The sequence below is a fragment of the Gymnoscopelus braueri genome (assembly GCF_963280865.1).
Source record: "Gymnoscopelus braueri genome assembly, chromosome: 1".
Lineage (NCBI taxonomy): Eukaryota > Metazoa > Chordata > Actinopteri > Myctophiformes > Myctophidae > Gymnoscopelus > Gymnoscopelus braueri.
In genome coordinates, this window is record NC_137603.1 from 45,630,375 (window position 1) to 45,646,370 (window position 15,996).

Sequence of the window (15,996 nt, forward strand, 5' to 3'; positions counted from 1 at the left end):
TCTCTCCCCTCAGGTTGGAGCATGCCTGAGATTCCCAGCGCGGACCCAATTCAGCCTGGAAGAATGGAGCTTTTCCATCCAATGGGCATTTCACTTGCTTTGCATAGGACAATATTCAGCAACTGAGCAAAGGGTATTTGCATGCGTGGGCTGATTAGTGGGCTGGGAAGACTCTCTCTCTCTCTCTCTCTCTCTCTCTCTCTCTCTCTCTCTCTCTCTCTCTCTCTCTCTCTCTCTCTCTCTCTCTCTCTCTCTCTCTCTCTCTCCCTCCCTCCCTCTCTCCTCTCTCTCTCTCTCTCTCTCTCTCTCTCTCTGGCTGTGTGTTTCTATGGGGGATGATGACAGAGGTCGGGTCGCGCTAATGGGCCAGTGAAGAGCGGTGGAGGGAGGCGAGGCGAGGCGAGCCACAGAACAGACCAGGCAGGAACACATACATTAATACACTTGTTCCATCACCCATCAGCATAGGTGTGTTGGTGTGTTCATTCTCTTACCCCCACCCTCCTCCTCCTTCTACCACTCACTCTCTCTCTCCCTCCCTCCCTCCCTCTCTTTCTTTCTCCCTCTCTCTCATTCGCTCGCTCGCTCACTCACACGCGAGCGCACATTGTCGCTAACTCCGTGGTCCTGACATCTGAGTTCACTGTCAATCTCTGTCTCCTTCGCAGGGATATCCCCTCCGTCTCCGCTCAACGCCACTGGAAACTATTTTTCCTCGACGAAAGTTTTGCAAGAGACCGACACACATTTTTGGGTCTTTCCGTGGGGTGGAAAACTATAGGCTATATTTGCCAAGGACTTTGACAGCGACGCAAGATGCCCCAAAAAGGTGAGATCCTTTAACTAACGTTTTTTTTTTGTAGGATAGCTACTGCTAAAAACACAAAGTTCAAAATGTAGGACATAGTGAAAAATAAAATAAAATCCCATTTACGCTATATATATAGGCATAGCCTACTTAGCATTTCGTAATTTCATCAATTATCATCATTATTATTATTATTATTATTATTATTATATTTATTATACAGTGAGACATTGACTATCGGGTCGGTTCAAGCACAGTTGTGTAGAGGTTGTGGTGTGGGTGTATAATTGTTGGAGTTTGCAGGCTATATTCTGGGACGTCAAAGTGCGAACAGCCTTTAACTTCCCTGTCTATTTTATGTGCTCGATTTTGTTGTTGTGTTTAGGCCTACGGATAGCTTACCGCTTATTTATGACAGCAAAGAGTAAAAAGTCACGTTAGGCCAGGACAGTGATCATCGTGGAGAATGGGGCGCACTGACCCGTTGAGGAAAGGTGTCAGTTTGATTCATGCAGGCGAGTCACCCAAGCGCCTTCTCAAAAAAAGCTCCAAGACCCACTCGGGGAGGCCCTTCTAGCTTTCCCCGTTATGTGTGTCAAAGAAAACGCAACTTATGTGTTTCCTGATTTTAATCTAGGCTATTTCATTCGGCCATTATATAAGCGAATCAAACAACATTTGCGGTTTTAGCGATAATGTAAGAACATAGACTAAGATATAGCGAGAAAAGCAACATGACATTGGACTCCGTGATTCATATACATTCCAGTGTTATTACATACGTAATGTGCATATAGTTTATTTCTGCATTTCAAGTCGCTTATTTTGTCAGAAATATAATAGTCTTATTTTGTGCAACTTTTAGAAGTGTCAATATAGCACGCACTGATAATGATGTAAAAACATATTAAATTAAAATGTTATAATACAAATTATAATGTAAATATATATATTTTTTGTTGTGTTATTTTTAAATACTTAATTGTTGGCTATTAATAAAAGTCGAAAATGTATAAAAGCAATACAATATATACCCTATAAGGAAACCAATTCTGCATTTGAATGTTATGAACGTATACGATCAGAATAAGCATGTTGAATTAAGGCATTGTTTTGTCGGATTACTAAAGGGAAAGAAATGCAGATTAGATCTAACAACAGCAACGTTTGAGCTTTTGACTTTAAATAAATGATTAACTTCAGGGCCCTATACCAGGCTAAAAGCTGCAAACCACCGACTCCCCTTTCTAACAAGATGTGCTAACATAACGGATGTCAATTGTTGGTGTGGAATTGTGTTGTGTTTGGCATAGCTAAAAATAAATAAATAAATAAATGAATTAATGATGAAGAAAAAAATACTAATTAGTTGTGGTAGGACTAGTTTATGCAAAATAACCTAACGTGGGCAATTACCATTGGTGGTGGGCCAGTGTGAAGGAATCTGATTTTGATTAATGACTGAACGCCGTATACCGCTTTTATAAGTAGGTAATAAAGGCCTCCAAATGCAATGTGATATAGCAAAATGTCTCTGTCTACATGCAGACTCCCCAGTATAGCCACCACTACCCGGCGCACACAACAAGTACTACTTTGGTAGAGGGAGAAAATGAAACTTCAGACGGTTCCTTTTCCCTGGCCCCCTTTTTAGCCTGTCCCATTCAATAGCTTCTTTATTGCGTTTGTCTTTTCCAATTGAGCGCCCTACTGAGCTGTTGTGTCTTTAAAACCGCCTAACAACCCCAGCACCAGCAACACAATATAACCTACCAAATATTTATAACGAGAAATTACTTTTTCATTTCTGGAAAAAAACACTGCAAACAAAAACCCCACATTCACGCACTATAGCAGTAGCACTGAGGTCACGGTCAGTCTGTGGTGACACTGAGGTGTGTGTATGTTCCCGGAGGGGGTGGGTGGCTCTTTGTATTCTGAACTTGTTGGTTCGTTTAGTGGGAAGCTGTGTTGCTAGTCGCGGAGGCCGAGTATTCGCCCCGGGTTTTGGGGTATGGAGGCAGAAAGGGGTGTATTGTTGGAGTCCAGCAGGCTTTGTACACCAGCTCCTACCCCCTCCCCGCTTGGGACCCTTTGCAGAGCAGTGAGGCGAGGTAGACAAGCGTGTGTCACTGTACACTTGTTAGAGAGACCAATGGTTCTCAAACTTTTAAACATTTCAAGGTCTCCCCTTAAAGGAGTAGTTCACCCCCCAAAAAGTACTTATTTTCTATCAATTACACTACCCCACGAAGCCTTGAATTCATGGAGATTTGTTTTGTTTTTGTCGCATTCCTGAGCTAATAATTTGATGACTGGGTCATCGTTCAATAGGAGACTCAATGGAGTTTTCTTTGAGTCTCTTACCGGAGACAATTAGCAACTTTCCGCCGGTCATCAAATTTGGCTTAGGAATGCTACAAAAACTAAAACATCTCCATGAATTCAAGGCTTCATGGGGTGTGCAATTGATAGAAAACAAGTAATTTTTTGTGGTGAACTACTCCTTTAACTCTGACAGTATACATTTGACAGTATACATTTGTATACTGTCAGAGTTACACGTAAGGGTCCATTTAGAGCCCCCTAAAAGAACCCAGAGAGTATAGAATCCACTTTGAGAACCACTGCTGTAGACGATAGGATCCACAAGAGGAGGGTCATGGGTATAGTAAAAAAAAAAAAAAAAAAAAAGAATTCATAAACCTCTTGCTGAGACGAACTGCTAGAAATATTAAATGGTCTGTCGCTGTTGAATGCTTTTTATGAGCCCGTGGGGGAAATAAAAGAAACTTAGGAAATGGCGATAAAGCAATTATAGGCCTTAGGTTTTGTTTTTGTTTCCGGAAGCAGCCCTATAACCAAGATAAAAATAGGTCTCCCGTGTCCATTTTAATTTACTAATTTGACAGCAACATTTAATACCATTCTAAATGTAGGGCGCAGACGTCAGTATAGCTGTGGCTGTACTAATATATTGTTTTGCTTTGTCCTAGGGAGACATTAAGTAGTGAAAACGGCAGATGATTGACTAAATTGTTTTAAGTGGACAGTCAACTCTGTTTCCAGGCAAGTTTAATATATTAAAATGCATACACACTATAGAATTTAACTCTTGTGTGAAATTGATAAAAAAAAAGAAAAAGAAAAAGAGAAGCAATATAAGACTATCCGCAAAATTTATATTGGAAATGAAATTAAAGGAGATGAGAATTATTTGTCAATGTTGCAAATAATAATAATAAAACAACAGAACAAAACAAAAACAACAGCAACAACAACGTTATACTGTTGTAGCTATTAGGTTTATTATTTGATGCTAACCACTTTGTTATTTCCTTGTGATTAGAATACCACAACCAAGCCGCGTGGGAGTCTGGCGTTGCCTCAATGATGCAGAACAGTAAGTTGTTTTACATATTTTTCTTTTAGATGTTTGATAACAACCGCAAATTCTATTAATTGCATGAAACCAACACCCACTGACATTTATGTATAGCACAATAATCTGTAAGCTACTGATATATATATTTTTTCTCCTGAAAAACTTTGTGTATTTACATCACTCTGAGAAGGCGATGATATCAAATTTCCTCAGTTGTTTGATGGCCGTTTCATTGCTGTTAATTTATTCTTGGTAATGATATGTAGGCTAGTTATTATTGAACAAGTTAATCATGTGTCTTGTTTGAGAGAGAGAGAGAGAGAGAGAGAGAGAGAGAGAGAGAGAGAGAGAGAGAGAGAGAGAGAGAGAGAGAGAGAGAGAGAGAGAGAGAGAGAGAGAGAGAGAGAGAGAGAGAGAATAGAGGGGGCTGGGTTGAAAGGGAGATTTTTGTTTCTGCTTGAGTTGGTATTAAATAATTGCACAGCCGTATGCATTAGCGTTAGAGCTGACTGCCAGGCTGCATACAAGATTAGCTGCATAGAGAAGGGCCTTGCATGAAACATGAGGAATAGCAATAATGTCTTATGTAGATTAGCCCATATTCTTCGTGGGCAGACATAGCAGGAACTAAAAGGAAAAAGCTCATAGTAAACAGTAGCCCTTACACTATGATGACTGAATAAGAACCACATTGTCGTGGGTGCCTTAAGGGAGAAAACATATAGTTGAAGTGGTTGCTTTTTCAATGGTCCTCATATGTTTAATTAAAGTAGCCCCTGAGTTTTGTAATGTCTTGTTGGCCTATTAAAGCAAAAAAGTTAAACATGAAACATTTTCTCTCTTGCTGCTGGACAAGAGGTGTATGACATCTGTGATGAAGGTGTGTGGAATGATTTCCTCCTATAATTCTCCTCACCTTGATGACGTGTCTGTGCTGTAAACCTGTGCGAATAGTGTATTTATATACTGTTTAAAACCATATGACAAGTATGACTGTTTTTGATGTACATATATATATGGAGATTTTATTCGCCGGACAAATCCTAAAAGCAACAATATTTTGGACCGCAGGCGGACTTAATTGTGTGCGTCCTTTCACCAGGCCAGAGCACTATATGCTTTGATTACGCAATCACAGCGAATGTTTGCCCATGCAGTTGTCTTTTATTGAGATGATGATGATGAGGCCTTATCAAAGCTGCGAACAACACCCTCTGCTCCTGCTTTGCTGCCGGATTGATGTTAATGGGATGCTCTCCTGGCTCGGCGTGTGATGTCTGCATGCGAATTGTCGAGGAGATATCACTGGGCCCGGCCCTTTGGGTTGTCTAAAGGTCGCGACGGCCTCGGCGGCTTTTGTGCTAATAACTCCTGGGTGTATATGGTGGGGAGCGTCCAAATTGACACCATATGTTTTCCTATTAGTCGACTCGCAATAGAATACAAGGCGCATAATCAGCGCCAGCGGGCGAGATCGACTCTGGGCACTTTGGGGAATTGTGCCATGATTAGGACTTAACCTTAGGAGACTTTAATATTTATGTGATGTCCTTATCTGACGGCTTTATCGATCCAGTGGATTTATATGATAGTTATAAATCAGAGGTGACGGAGCAGCCATGGAAAAACCCACAAAGCATGACTACTTAATGCGGCTAGGCCAATTTCAGTGTAAGAAGTCTATTAATTCCACTTAATCCTGGAATTACCAAAGACCGAAAGGGGATGATAATGGATTTTCTATTAATCAGATCCACGCTGGAGGATTATTACACATAGTGGCCAAAGAGATGCGTAATTCTGTTTAACAGATTTATGTTTCACTCAAAACAACTACAGGCCTAACTGTTTATTTATACAGAATTAAGTAGGCCTATATAACCCCTGTAAAGCAAGTCTAAAACATATTCCCATACGCGCAGACAGCCTACCGATTGCATGCACACAACAGGACTGTAGTGGCTGTGAGCATTGTTGTCAAATACAAACGAGAGGGGGAAAAAACGGCATGTCAGGTTTAATATGTTGAGAATCCGGGCGCGCCCTCGTTTGTGTGACCGCGCGTAGCCCCTGGCCACCTTAAAACGAAGTCTCCCTCGAAGGGTAAACGAGTATAGCGTCCAATTTATGTCTGAGTTGATATCCAAATGCAGACAGAAAGGCTCGTTTTTATCATGCTACTATTTGTCGTGACGATGCGATTTTCCAAAGCAGAGCGGTGTCATATAAAGTGACATGCCTGCCACAAGTGCTCCAACTGATCTTTTCAATTAGCCTTCCATGCATGATCCGAGGCGACTTCCGCCCATTTCCAGAAATTAAGCTCAAACTTGACGTGCAGCTAGCTTTATTTTAAAGACAAATGTCAGGCTAGGCTCATCATATTTTCTTCCCCCTCTTCTATATTTGGAGCTTATTTATTGCTAAGGAGCCTCTGCTGCCGGAGTCAATGCGCCGGGCGGCAGCGCAGGGGAAGGCAGCGGAGACACGGAGCAGGCACTGCGGGGAGTCAGCTCTCCCTTTTGGAGAGAGCTTTAATTGTACTTTGCAGGCTGAGATCATAGAACAGAGGCGACTTTACGATTTACCGGCACTTCTAAAAAGGTTATATTTTTAGACGATATCCCGCTATAAAGCATCGGGTTTTGAGGAGCCTATATATTTTTTTATGTGCACCTGTCTTGATGACGCGTGATTCCTATTTAGGATAGTTTATGCGTATGTGGTGTCTGTCCTGGTTATGTGTGAAGGGCTAACGGTGTGTTTTAATGCTGAAGCTTGTGGTTTTGTTGAAGTTGGAAGAATTTTCTCGCGACTGAAGTAGACAAAGTTTTGTGCGATTTGAATTGTTGATTTCATTAGTTATATATGTTTTGGTCCAACTGTTGACGCTATATACTATAGTCGATGTTCTGCATGTGTTATTACTGTGCAATTATTGTCTTGAGGTTGGGGCGCTCCGAACGAGACTAACAACGTTAAATAATTAGGTTACTATTTATTATCATAATTTAAGGCATTTTACGTGCAGGATACCGTGACGTTGATTTTTGTATAGCAATCGACATTTTAACCTACACAATTAATTCCTCTGGTGTTCCGTCTTGAACTCGTTTATGTAGAAAGCTTACCATTTTATTCACCGTTAAAAGAGAAATAATTTGCTGGTGTGGTTTGTAGACTCTGTAATGTGTTGTTTTGTCTTGATCCAGGCCATAGTGGTGTGAACCAGCTTGGAGGAGTGTTTGTTAACGGTAGACCACTACCGGACTCCACCAGGCAGAAGATTGTGGAACTAGCTCACAGTGGCGCACGGCCGTGTGATATCTCCAGGATTCTGCAGGTGAGACAAAGACAGTTTTATTTTTCCGCAGATACTTTCTAATCAATAAGCTTAACTTGAAAGATGATCTAAACTTAGACTCAATTGTGTTATTGTTTCATTAATAAACTTATGTTCCATAATAATATAATGTAGGCCTTTTTGCTGATCGTCTTTGCAATAAGCCAACATCTTTCTTTAGCAGACAATTCCACATTTCTGACATTTTGTACAAAAGGTTAAATAGTATTATCGATCTTACACAACGCTTGGCCTAATATACCATTCAAGGCATATTTTCTGTGTTTATAGACCCATGATGATGCAAAAGTCCAAGTGCTGGACAATGAAAACGTAAGCTTATACTTGTTTGGGCTATCTTAAATTTTTCGCAAATAGTCCTAAATAATGTATGTGAATTGTGTCTTTTGTTTTTCTATCCAGGTGTCCAATGGCTGCGTGAGCAAAATTCTCGGCAGATACTATGAAACTGGCTCAATAAGACCGAGGGCAATAGGCGGCAGCAAGCCCAGGGTCGCCACTCCAGAGGTGGTCGGGAAAATCGCTCAGTACAAGCGGGAGTGCCCGTCTATCTTCGCGTGGGAGATCCGTGACAGACTGCTGTCGGAGGGGGTCTGCACCAACGACAATATACCCAGTGTAAGTGTAAGTTGTACTGTCTGTAAGTTGCGTGCATGATTTGATTTAACACATGAAATGACTTTTCTCATGCGGTGGAGGGAAAAAAAAGATGATGGGCAACCATCCATTCAGTCTTATTACATCCACTGCATTGGAAAGTGTATAGGGCCTAGTACACAGTAAAGTACTGAGTGTTAATCTAACTCCGATAGAGTATAAATGGAACCAAATGGACCCGTATACTCTCTCAGAGTTCCAAATGGATAAATAAAGACTGAGGATTTTACTGTGTACATGCACATGCACTGTGGCATATGTGACCATCTTAACACAAGTTATAACATAGCCTCGGGAGTCTGGAAGCTTGTGTGTTTCTCAGCAACTCCTCTCAATTCCTCACTCATTTCTGATGGTGCATTTGTGTCTGTGTGCATGCTCAAATGCACCTGCGTGCATACATAACACATCACACATCACATGCCTGTGTCAGTGAAAGGTTGCATACCTATACACACACATACCACATACGCATTATGAATGAATCTAATTCCGACACTGAGTCTTATCATTTCACTTGTCATTCAGGTGTCATCGATAAACAGAGTCCTCCGCAACCTGGCTAGTGAAAAGCAACAGATGGGCGCAGATGGCATGTATGACAAGCTGAGAATGCTCAACGGTCAGACAGGAACTTGGGGGACCCGCCCCGGCTGGTACCCCGGAACATCGGTGCCAGGGCAGCCCAACCAAGGTGAGCCTCATTATCACATGGTAACGATAGAGATACATGCGATGCATGTACAGCTGGAGCAATGTACACAAACCAATGCAGATTCTGGGATTCTATATTCTGAAGGACATATAGGCACTATTTTTGCAACCACTTTTTATTTTTTTCTCAGACTTAATAATAGTAGGCCTAATGATGTAGATATTATTATCTCTGACAAAAAAAACATAATTACATAAACATAAAATCACAGTGTGGTATTTATCCTGGTGGCAAAGCAGATGTATATGGCTGGATTAATTTCACTTAACCATATTTGCTGGTGGGGTGTTGAAGGTTCTGGGTGCACTGCATTTTTTACATGAATGTGCTGTATTGGCATGCTCTAATGCCCTGGACAAAATCCCCAATTAAGACTATAGTCGATTAGAGGACGCCATAGGCCATGCAGCCAGGCATTCTGAATACTTCCACTGTCCCAGACAAGGATGTGCGTGACAACGGCTTGTCCTTTCAGCAGAGGTGTCCATCCAACAGCCCGCATGGTCCTTGCTCTCCTGGTGGGGGGAATGGTGCTGAACGGTGTGCGGGATTATTAGTACAAAGGAAAGTTTTCCTTCACACGCCACGATTGGCTATGGGAACAGTATGTGTAATTGCTCATTAGAGAAAGCTTTGTCTCTCATTATGACAACATGCAGGAGTGTGGAGCCGGTGGAGCTGCTATGGAAGTGTTATACACTGAAACACCTTACTCTGGCAACCAAATGGGCGCTTAAGGTCAATTTGGCTACACTCTCGGAGTTAATGATGGATACATTGACACTGAGGATTTGACTGTGTACTGGCCAAATATAAGATGAGTTGGTTTAAGAACTCCACCTGTAGGCTTCGCTGTGCCACTGATAGCCTTTCATTAAACAAGCGTTGTAGGAGGAAGCATTAGACCTATTTTATATTCATCAGGATGGGGGAAAAGTGCTGCCTGGAATTCACATGACAATAATGGATTTGCATTTGTTTGATGACACGTGGAGCTGTTATTAGCAAGCAGCAAAGCGGAAAGGATCATTAATATTATTATTATGTTAATAAAATATGTACTTAATTTTGTAATCACTTAGGTGACCATTTAAATTATTAACATTACTACACATAATTTTGTAATTGAATACAACAATAATCATAATAAATAATGTATTTATTATCTTATTATTATTATAATTAATTATATTATTATTATTGTTGTTGGTATTATTATTATTATTATTATTATAGTTAGGATACAACATAACATGTTACAACTAGCTATACTGTCATTATTATTATTATTATTATTATTATTATTATTATTATTATTATTATGATGCTAACTATTTGCCTGTTTTGTTTTGAATTGAATTAGAGCCTTTTTAATTAAATGAGCATTTAGTCGAGTCCACTATTCTCAAGGGAGGGAAAATATGTTTTCCATCCGCCAACAACTAAGTAACCATATATAATAGCTACATGGAGAATGACAGGGCCCCATAAGAAGACAACTCTATCGAGAAAGGAAAGAATAAAACTCCACCGATTTAGTCTTAGATCTCTTTCTCTCATAGCATTCGTTGGCTATATGGCACTAAATCCCGTCTATAGGATTTAGTCTCTCACTTTCTCTTTCAGTTTAAGCGGTTTCTCAAGAGTGTTTTGATCCGGTCTCTGCAGCTGAAAGGTGCCGCAATTGGTTCGGTATCTCTTTTGCTGCTTTTCCGCCTCACTGACCGAGACATCGTGATACTAAAGAATGAGTTTATTTCCCAGCGCTTTTATAAAGAAAACAAATCCCAACCTAGCGTCAGTGGGTCTGCAGACGGATAATAGGCTGCACATTCTCTCCTTTTTATGGATTATAGGCCTATCCGTATAGTGGAAAAAAAGAAATGGCGTGGGCAGCGTGGACACAGGCCATTGTTTTAAAAAAAAATATATATATATTTTTTTTTATATATTTACTTAGCAGCAAGATAATTTATATAGGCTATAGCCTAACATTTATTTTATTTTCCTAAATGCAATAACCGAATTTTTACATTGAATTTTAAGCCTATATGATTGACAATCCACTAGCAGGATAGTATTCTCATCAAATTGCATTGGTATTATTATTGGTTAGCTTAGCTGAGAAGTGGCATAGCGTAGGCTACACATTACTAAAGGACATGGGGAATTATAAAATATTTGATCAAGTTATTTTTTTATCATATAATGTTTCTTAGCACTTGAAAACCGCAAGAGAATTATTATTATTATTTTTTATTACGTTTCCATACAAAAAAAACAACAACAAAAAAACTTCATTTCAACCAAGCCCAAAGCACCAGTCAAATATTGCATAAACCATTCTTTTGACTATCAACGTTACCCCCTGCTTAATTTCACATTAACTTCTCGCCGTGATAATGATGTCCAACAACAACAAGACAGACATTAGTCGATAAGCCTCGCCCGGCAGAACTGAAGGGCCTTCAGGCCCACCGTGAATAGATTGGCCTTATTCTGGTTGTTCAGGGGGTTGCATCAGGGTTGCATACATGCTCTCTCCTCACTCATTTGTTTCCAATTGAAGACAGGGATCCTGACTGGCGTGTAGCTGGCCGGGGGACGTGATTAATGATGCTAGTGGATAAGGGTTAACACACTGGGATCCTCGTGTGCACAATGCCAGAGCACTATAGCAAGAGAGAGAGAATCCTTTTGTCATCTGTCCTCCAATAGTGCACTGCCCCCCCCCTCCTATATATTATGCCCACGGAGGGTTCGCTGGTCGTCCCCAGGGTTGCCATGTCCGCTTATTATAAGCAACCGTGGGCTTGTTTTTCTTTAAAGTCGCTTGGGCTTGTTTGTTTCTAAGTGTAGCCTAGTTGCTTATTTGGGCTTGTTTCGTAATGTTGTTTAAACCAAGTCAAGGACCCCCAAATTAATATGTATTTGTCTGCGTACCACCATCTGAAAACATTTTAAACCAGGGACGGACCCCCATACAAGATTTGTGTTGTTAAAATGTTTAAAAAAATATTCAAACATTTTCAAATTTTCTTCAAGATTTTTTTCTTTTGAAAATAGCAGATTTACAAGCTCACAACGAGTCGTGTCACGTGATATATATGATGTAGGCCTATATGTTTAAAGTGCTCACGTGGCCCGCATAGTCACTTCTTTTCCGGTTGCTTGTTTCTCTCACACAATCTGGCAACGCTGGTCGTCCCTCGCCGTGTCCATAGTTTAATGGTTTCCCTTATACTCCTCCACGGTATTGTATCATTGTGAAAAGCGTCTTCTTCTATTCAGAAGTTGGTGGTCAACTCAATGGCTCTACCAACGCCCATATGGGACCGGCCATTGAGGCCATTGCTCTGCTTTAGAGCGTTTGGGCTTTTAATACATTTCATAGGCCCTGAAAAGGGGCTCTTTTAGCCACATCTTGTCACATTTCTCTTAACCCTTTGAGAACATACGCTATTGTTGGGGAGTGATAAGTTTAGCGAAGCTGTTTTTCCCACAATATTTTATAAACAGTCCAACTGCAAAACCCCTTTTTGATTGATTGATTGAATACTTTATTTAGCAGTTTGCAAAAAAAGCACAGAAAAGTACAGTTCTATACAAAGGGATGCTAAATAGGATAACCAAGAAAGCACTAGTGGCTTGTTCCCATTGGGGTCCTGTGTATTCAATTCATCAAAACATTTAGTGACAGACAAATATACAATATGCAAAAACATCATATAAACGAGTTGTAATAAAAAAATATATTGTATCTAAATATCTCATGCATGGAATTGTTTAGGTCTTGAAAACATTTGTTTTTGTTTTAATTAAACCAACCATGGTAGGTTCTTTATATCTCAGTAATTAATGTTGCACCACCAAGGTGCATTCAATTTGCGGTAGGTTAATTGAACACGAAGACAATTAATTAATCAATCAATTAATTATCCTAATTAAATGTTTCCGATATTTTAATTGAATGGTTCTTTTGTATTTTTTTGCAGATGGCTGTCAACCACAAGACGGTGCAGGAGAAAACACAAACTCCATCAGCTCCAATGGGGAGGATTCAGATGAGACGCAGATGCGACTTCAGTTGAAAAGAAAACTACAGAGAAACCGCACGTCCTTCACTCAGGAGCAGATTGAAGCGCTGGAGAAAGGTGGGGATGGACTATGAAAATGATATGCGTTTTTAGAGCCATTTTTATAACCCCTCATGCTACTTTTTGATAGCCTCAGGAAGGCTAATATAGCTATCTATATTGATTGTTTGCTTGTTTAAGATGAGATCCCCATGCACACAAATCATGATGACATATAAGAGACAGACAGATATACACACTCAGCTTACAGGTTACTGGTATGAAGAGTGAAAAAAAAAGAAAGAAAAAAAAAGGCTTATACATAGTTAAACACAGGCCTATGTCATATAAACTATCCGAATCATATTGTATTAGTGATTTAATAAATAATTTTGTATTTTACAGAATTTGAAAGAACTCATTATCCTGATGTTTTCGCACGGGAGAGACTAGCAGCCAAAATAGATCTGCCTGAAGCAAGAATACAAGTGAGTGCGATTTATTGCAAACTTACAACGAATGCTCCCGCTTCAACAAGACCGGCCTATATACGTGTAAATAAAAGGCTCTGGAAACTAATCTAAGCATTTGTGCAGGTATGGTTCTCGAACAGAAGAGCCAAATGGAGGCGGGAGGAAAAACTGCGAAACCAACGTCGTCAGGCCAACAACTCCTCCAGTCAAATCCCCATCAGCAGCAGCTTCAGCACCAGCGTCTACCATACTCCACAGCCCATCACGCCGGGTATGTATGACTATGTAGGCCCCATTCCACAGCCCACCACTCTGGAATAGAATATGTAGGCCAAACCTCATTCAGAACATTTCATGCATAAGAGAAAAGCAGAGAGACCTTGTTGGCAGTGGTGGAAAGTACATTTTGAGTTAACTTGAGGCAAAAAAAAAACTCCACCCAAGGCAGCTTAGTCACTTTGTAGACATATATCATAATATGAAACATACATTAACTGATTATCGTGTATTATAGTTTCAGCTCAGTAGCACACACATCAACCCCACCTTTATCAGCTGTAACCATTAGCTAAACATTAAAACATTGTGCATTAGGCATTTAGGCTACTTGTAAACCATGAGATGGGCCATTCTGCACAATGAGTACTTTTGGTAGCCTACTGTTTGATTTTGAGCTGACTGCTGTACTTTTACTAAGGCTCTATATTTCTACTTTTTTGTTTTCTTAAAAAACTATCTGAATGCATATTCCACCACTGCTTGTTGGCAACATGCGTGTTACATAAAGATGCAGCATTATTGATGTCTTATACAAACGGTTGATTGAGCATTTGATTTTCATTTATTTGCTTAATTAGCGAATCAGCTACCAAGGCACATCAGCAGAGCTAAAATTCCTTCGATATGTCAATCACCCGAGCCACATTTCTGTCCAGACCTATCAATCTGTCAAAGAGGCGTCACTTTGCACATGCACCAATTAACGCTAATCAAACGGTCTCCTACCCCGGTGGAATGCATGAGTTCAGCAGATTTTAACGGTTAATGTTTCTATCTCCTCTTCCTTAGTGTCTTTCACTTCGGGGTCAATGCTGGGTAGACCTGACACTGCACTCACAAATACCTACAGTGCGCTGCCCCCTATGCCCAGCTTCACTATGGGCAACAACATACCTATGCAAGTAAGTAATGACCATATATTATTTTCTTCATTATTACCTTTAGGAAAGTGACTTTGTATGGATATTTCCTTTTCAAATGTTAGGAGTGGTGTCAGTCACGAAATGAGATAAAGTAAATCCTATTGCCTATAACGACAAGTATCCTTAAGATTTTTCATTTTTTCAAAGTAGGCTACAAGGAGCATATAGACTAGTCTACACAGGATTGTTAAGACTAATCTTCAAATGAAATCTTAGGCTATCACTTCATTATGTAGGCTATATTGACTAACAAATTGATAGACAACTACTGAATATGCTTATAACAGTGTTGATACTGTTGTATTGACTTAAGCTGAAAAGTTTGGTCATCAAAGCTAATGTAACGTTCTCTCCTCGTCCATAGCCCAGCCAGACCTCTTATTCCTGCATGCTGCCTACCAGTCCGCCTGTGAATGGGCGGAGCTACGACACATACACGCCCCCTCATATGCAGGCACATATGAACAGCCAATCAATGACAACTTCTGGTACCACCTCAACAGGTAGGCAGAAAGTTCATTGTGAAGCAACCTGGTTGGAAATTAATGAAAACAAAATAACACACTCTGATTTAAGGGTTAATATATATCTGCCACCTTTCACGTAATTAGGGGGTACTACATAGCCATGCTCACATTCCTCACTTCATAATCTTTCATAACAACTCTATTTTTACCTTCCCTCTATTTGAAAAAACGGTTAAATATCTGAGGGTCGATATCACATTCCATTCCATTTTCTCTCTCCAATTGAATGAATGAAGCTAATTTCATTTCTGCTCAATGCCATCATGTCAATCCAACTCCTCCAGCCCATAGTTTAGTTCCATCCCATTAGAATGCTGTTACTGAGGGCCATATATACTGGTTATACTCATGAAGAGTTAATCATGCATAGCTGCATTTCCTCTGTGCTAAATTGCTAATTAATTTGATTCATTTGCTCTTGTCCTCTATCCGTTTAAATGCCATTGCCGAAGCCTCAATTTATTGAGCTAGCTGGCATATTTCTGTGTATCCATATGGAGACCATTGTGACTCATTAGGGCTTGAATGCTCCTCTGCTTATTTGCAACCCTTTTAACTTACAATGCTATATTATGCTGTAAGGCTAACTAGCAAAAGCTGTCACGGTAAATTTGCACAGCATGTGCACTTATCTGATTTAGCATGTACTTCACGTCAACTCATTGGATTGTTTTACTGATGTCTTTCTTTCCTATCTGTGCAGGACTCATATCTCCTGGAGTGTCTGTCCCTGTCCAAGTCCCAGGGGGCGAGCCTGACATGTCTCAGTACTGGTCAAGACTACAGTAG

The 15,996-nt window shown here is 40.2% G+C and overlaps 1 protein-coding gene across 5 annotated transcripts; it reads left to right on the plus strand.

Annotated features, from left to right (window-relative positions):
• Positions 1-816: 816 nt before the first annotated feature.
• On the plus strand, positions 817-15,996 carry pax6b (paired box 6b; the record flags this gene model as incomplete). Of its 5 annotated transcripts, none has more annotated exons than XM_080450901.1 (13): positions 817-829; positions 4,158-4,211; positions 5,044-5,073; positions 7,406-7,536; positions 7,828-7,869; positions 7,960-8,175; positions 8,743-8,908; positions 12,925-13,083; positions 13,411-13,493; positions 13,602-13,749; positions 14,547-14,659; positions 15,045-15,183; positions 15,911-15,996. In XM_080450901.1, the coding sequence occupies 13 exons, from the start codon at positions 817-819 to the stop codon at positions 15,994-15,996; spliced, it is 1,380 nt and encodes a 459-aa protein (XP_080307027.1). The 5 variants fall into 5 exon arrangements, with proteins under 5 accessions (XP_080307027.1, XP_080307031.1, XP_080307028.1 ...); XM_080450905.1 differs by having other exon boundaries at positions 5,050-5,073; positions 7,960-8,181; XM_080450902.1 differs by having other exon boundaries at positions 5,050-5,073.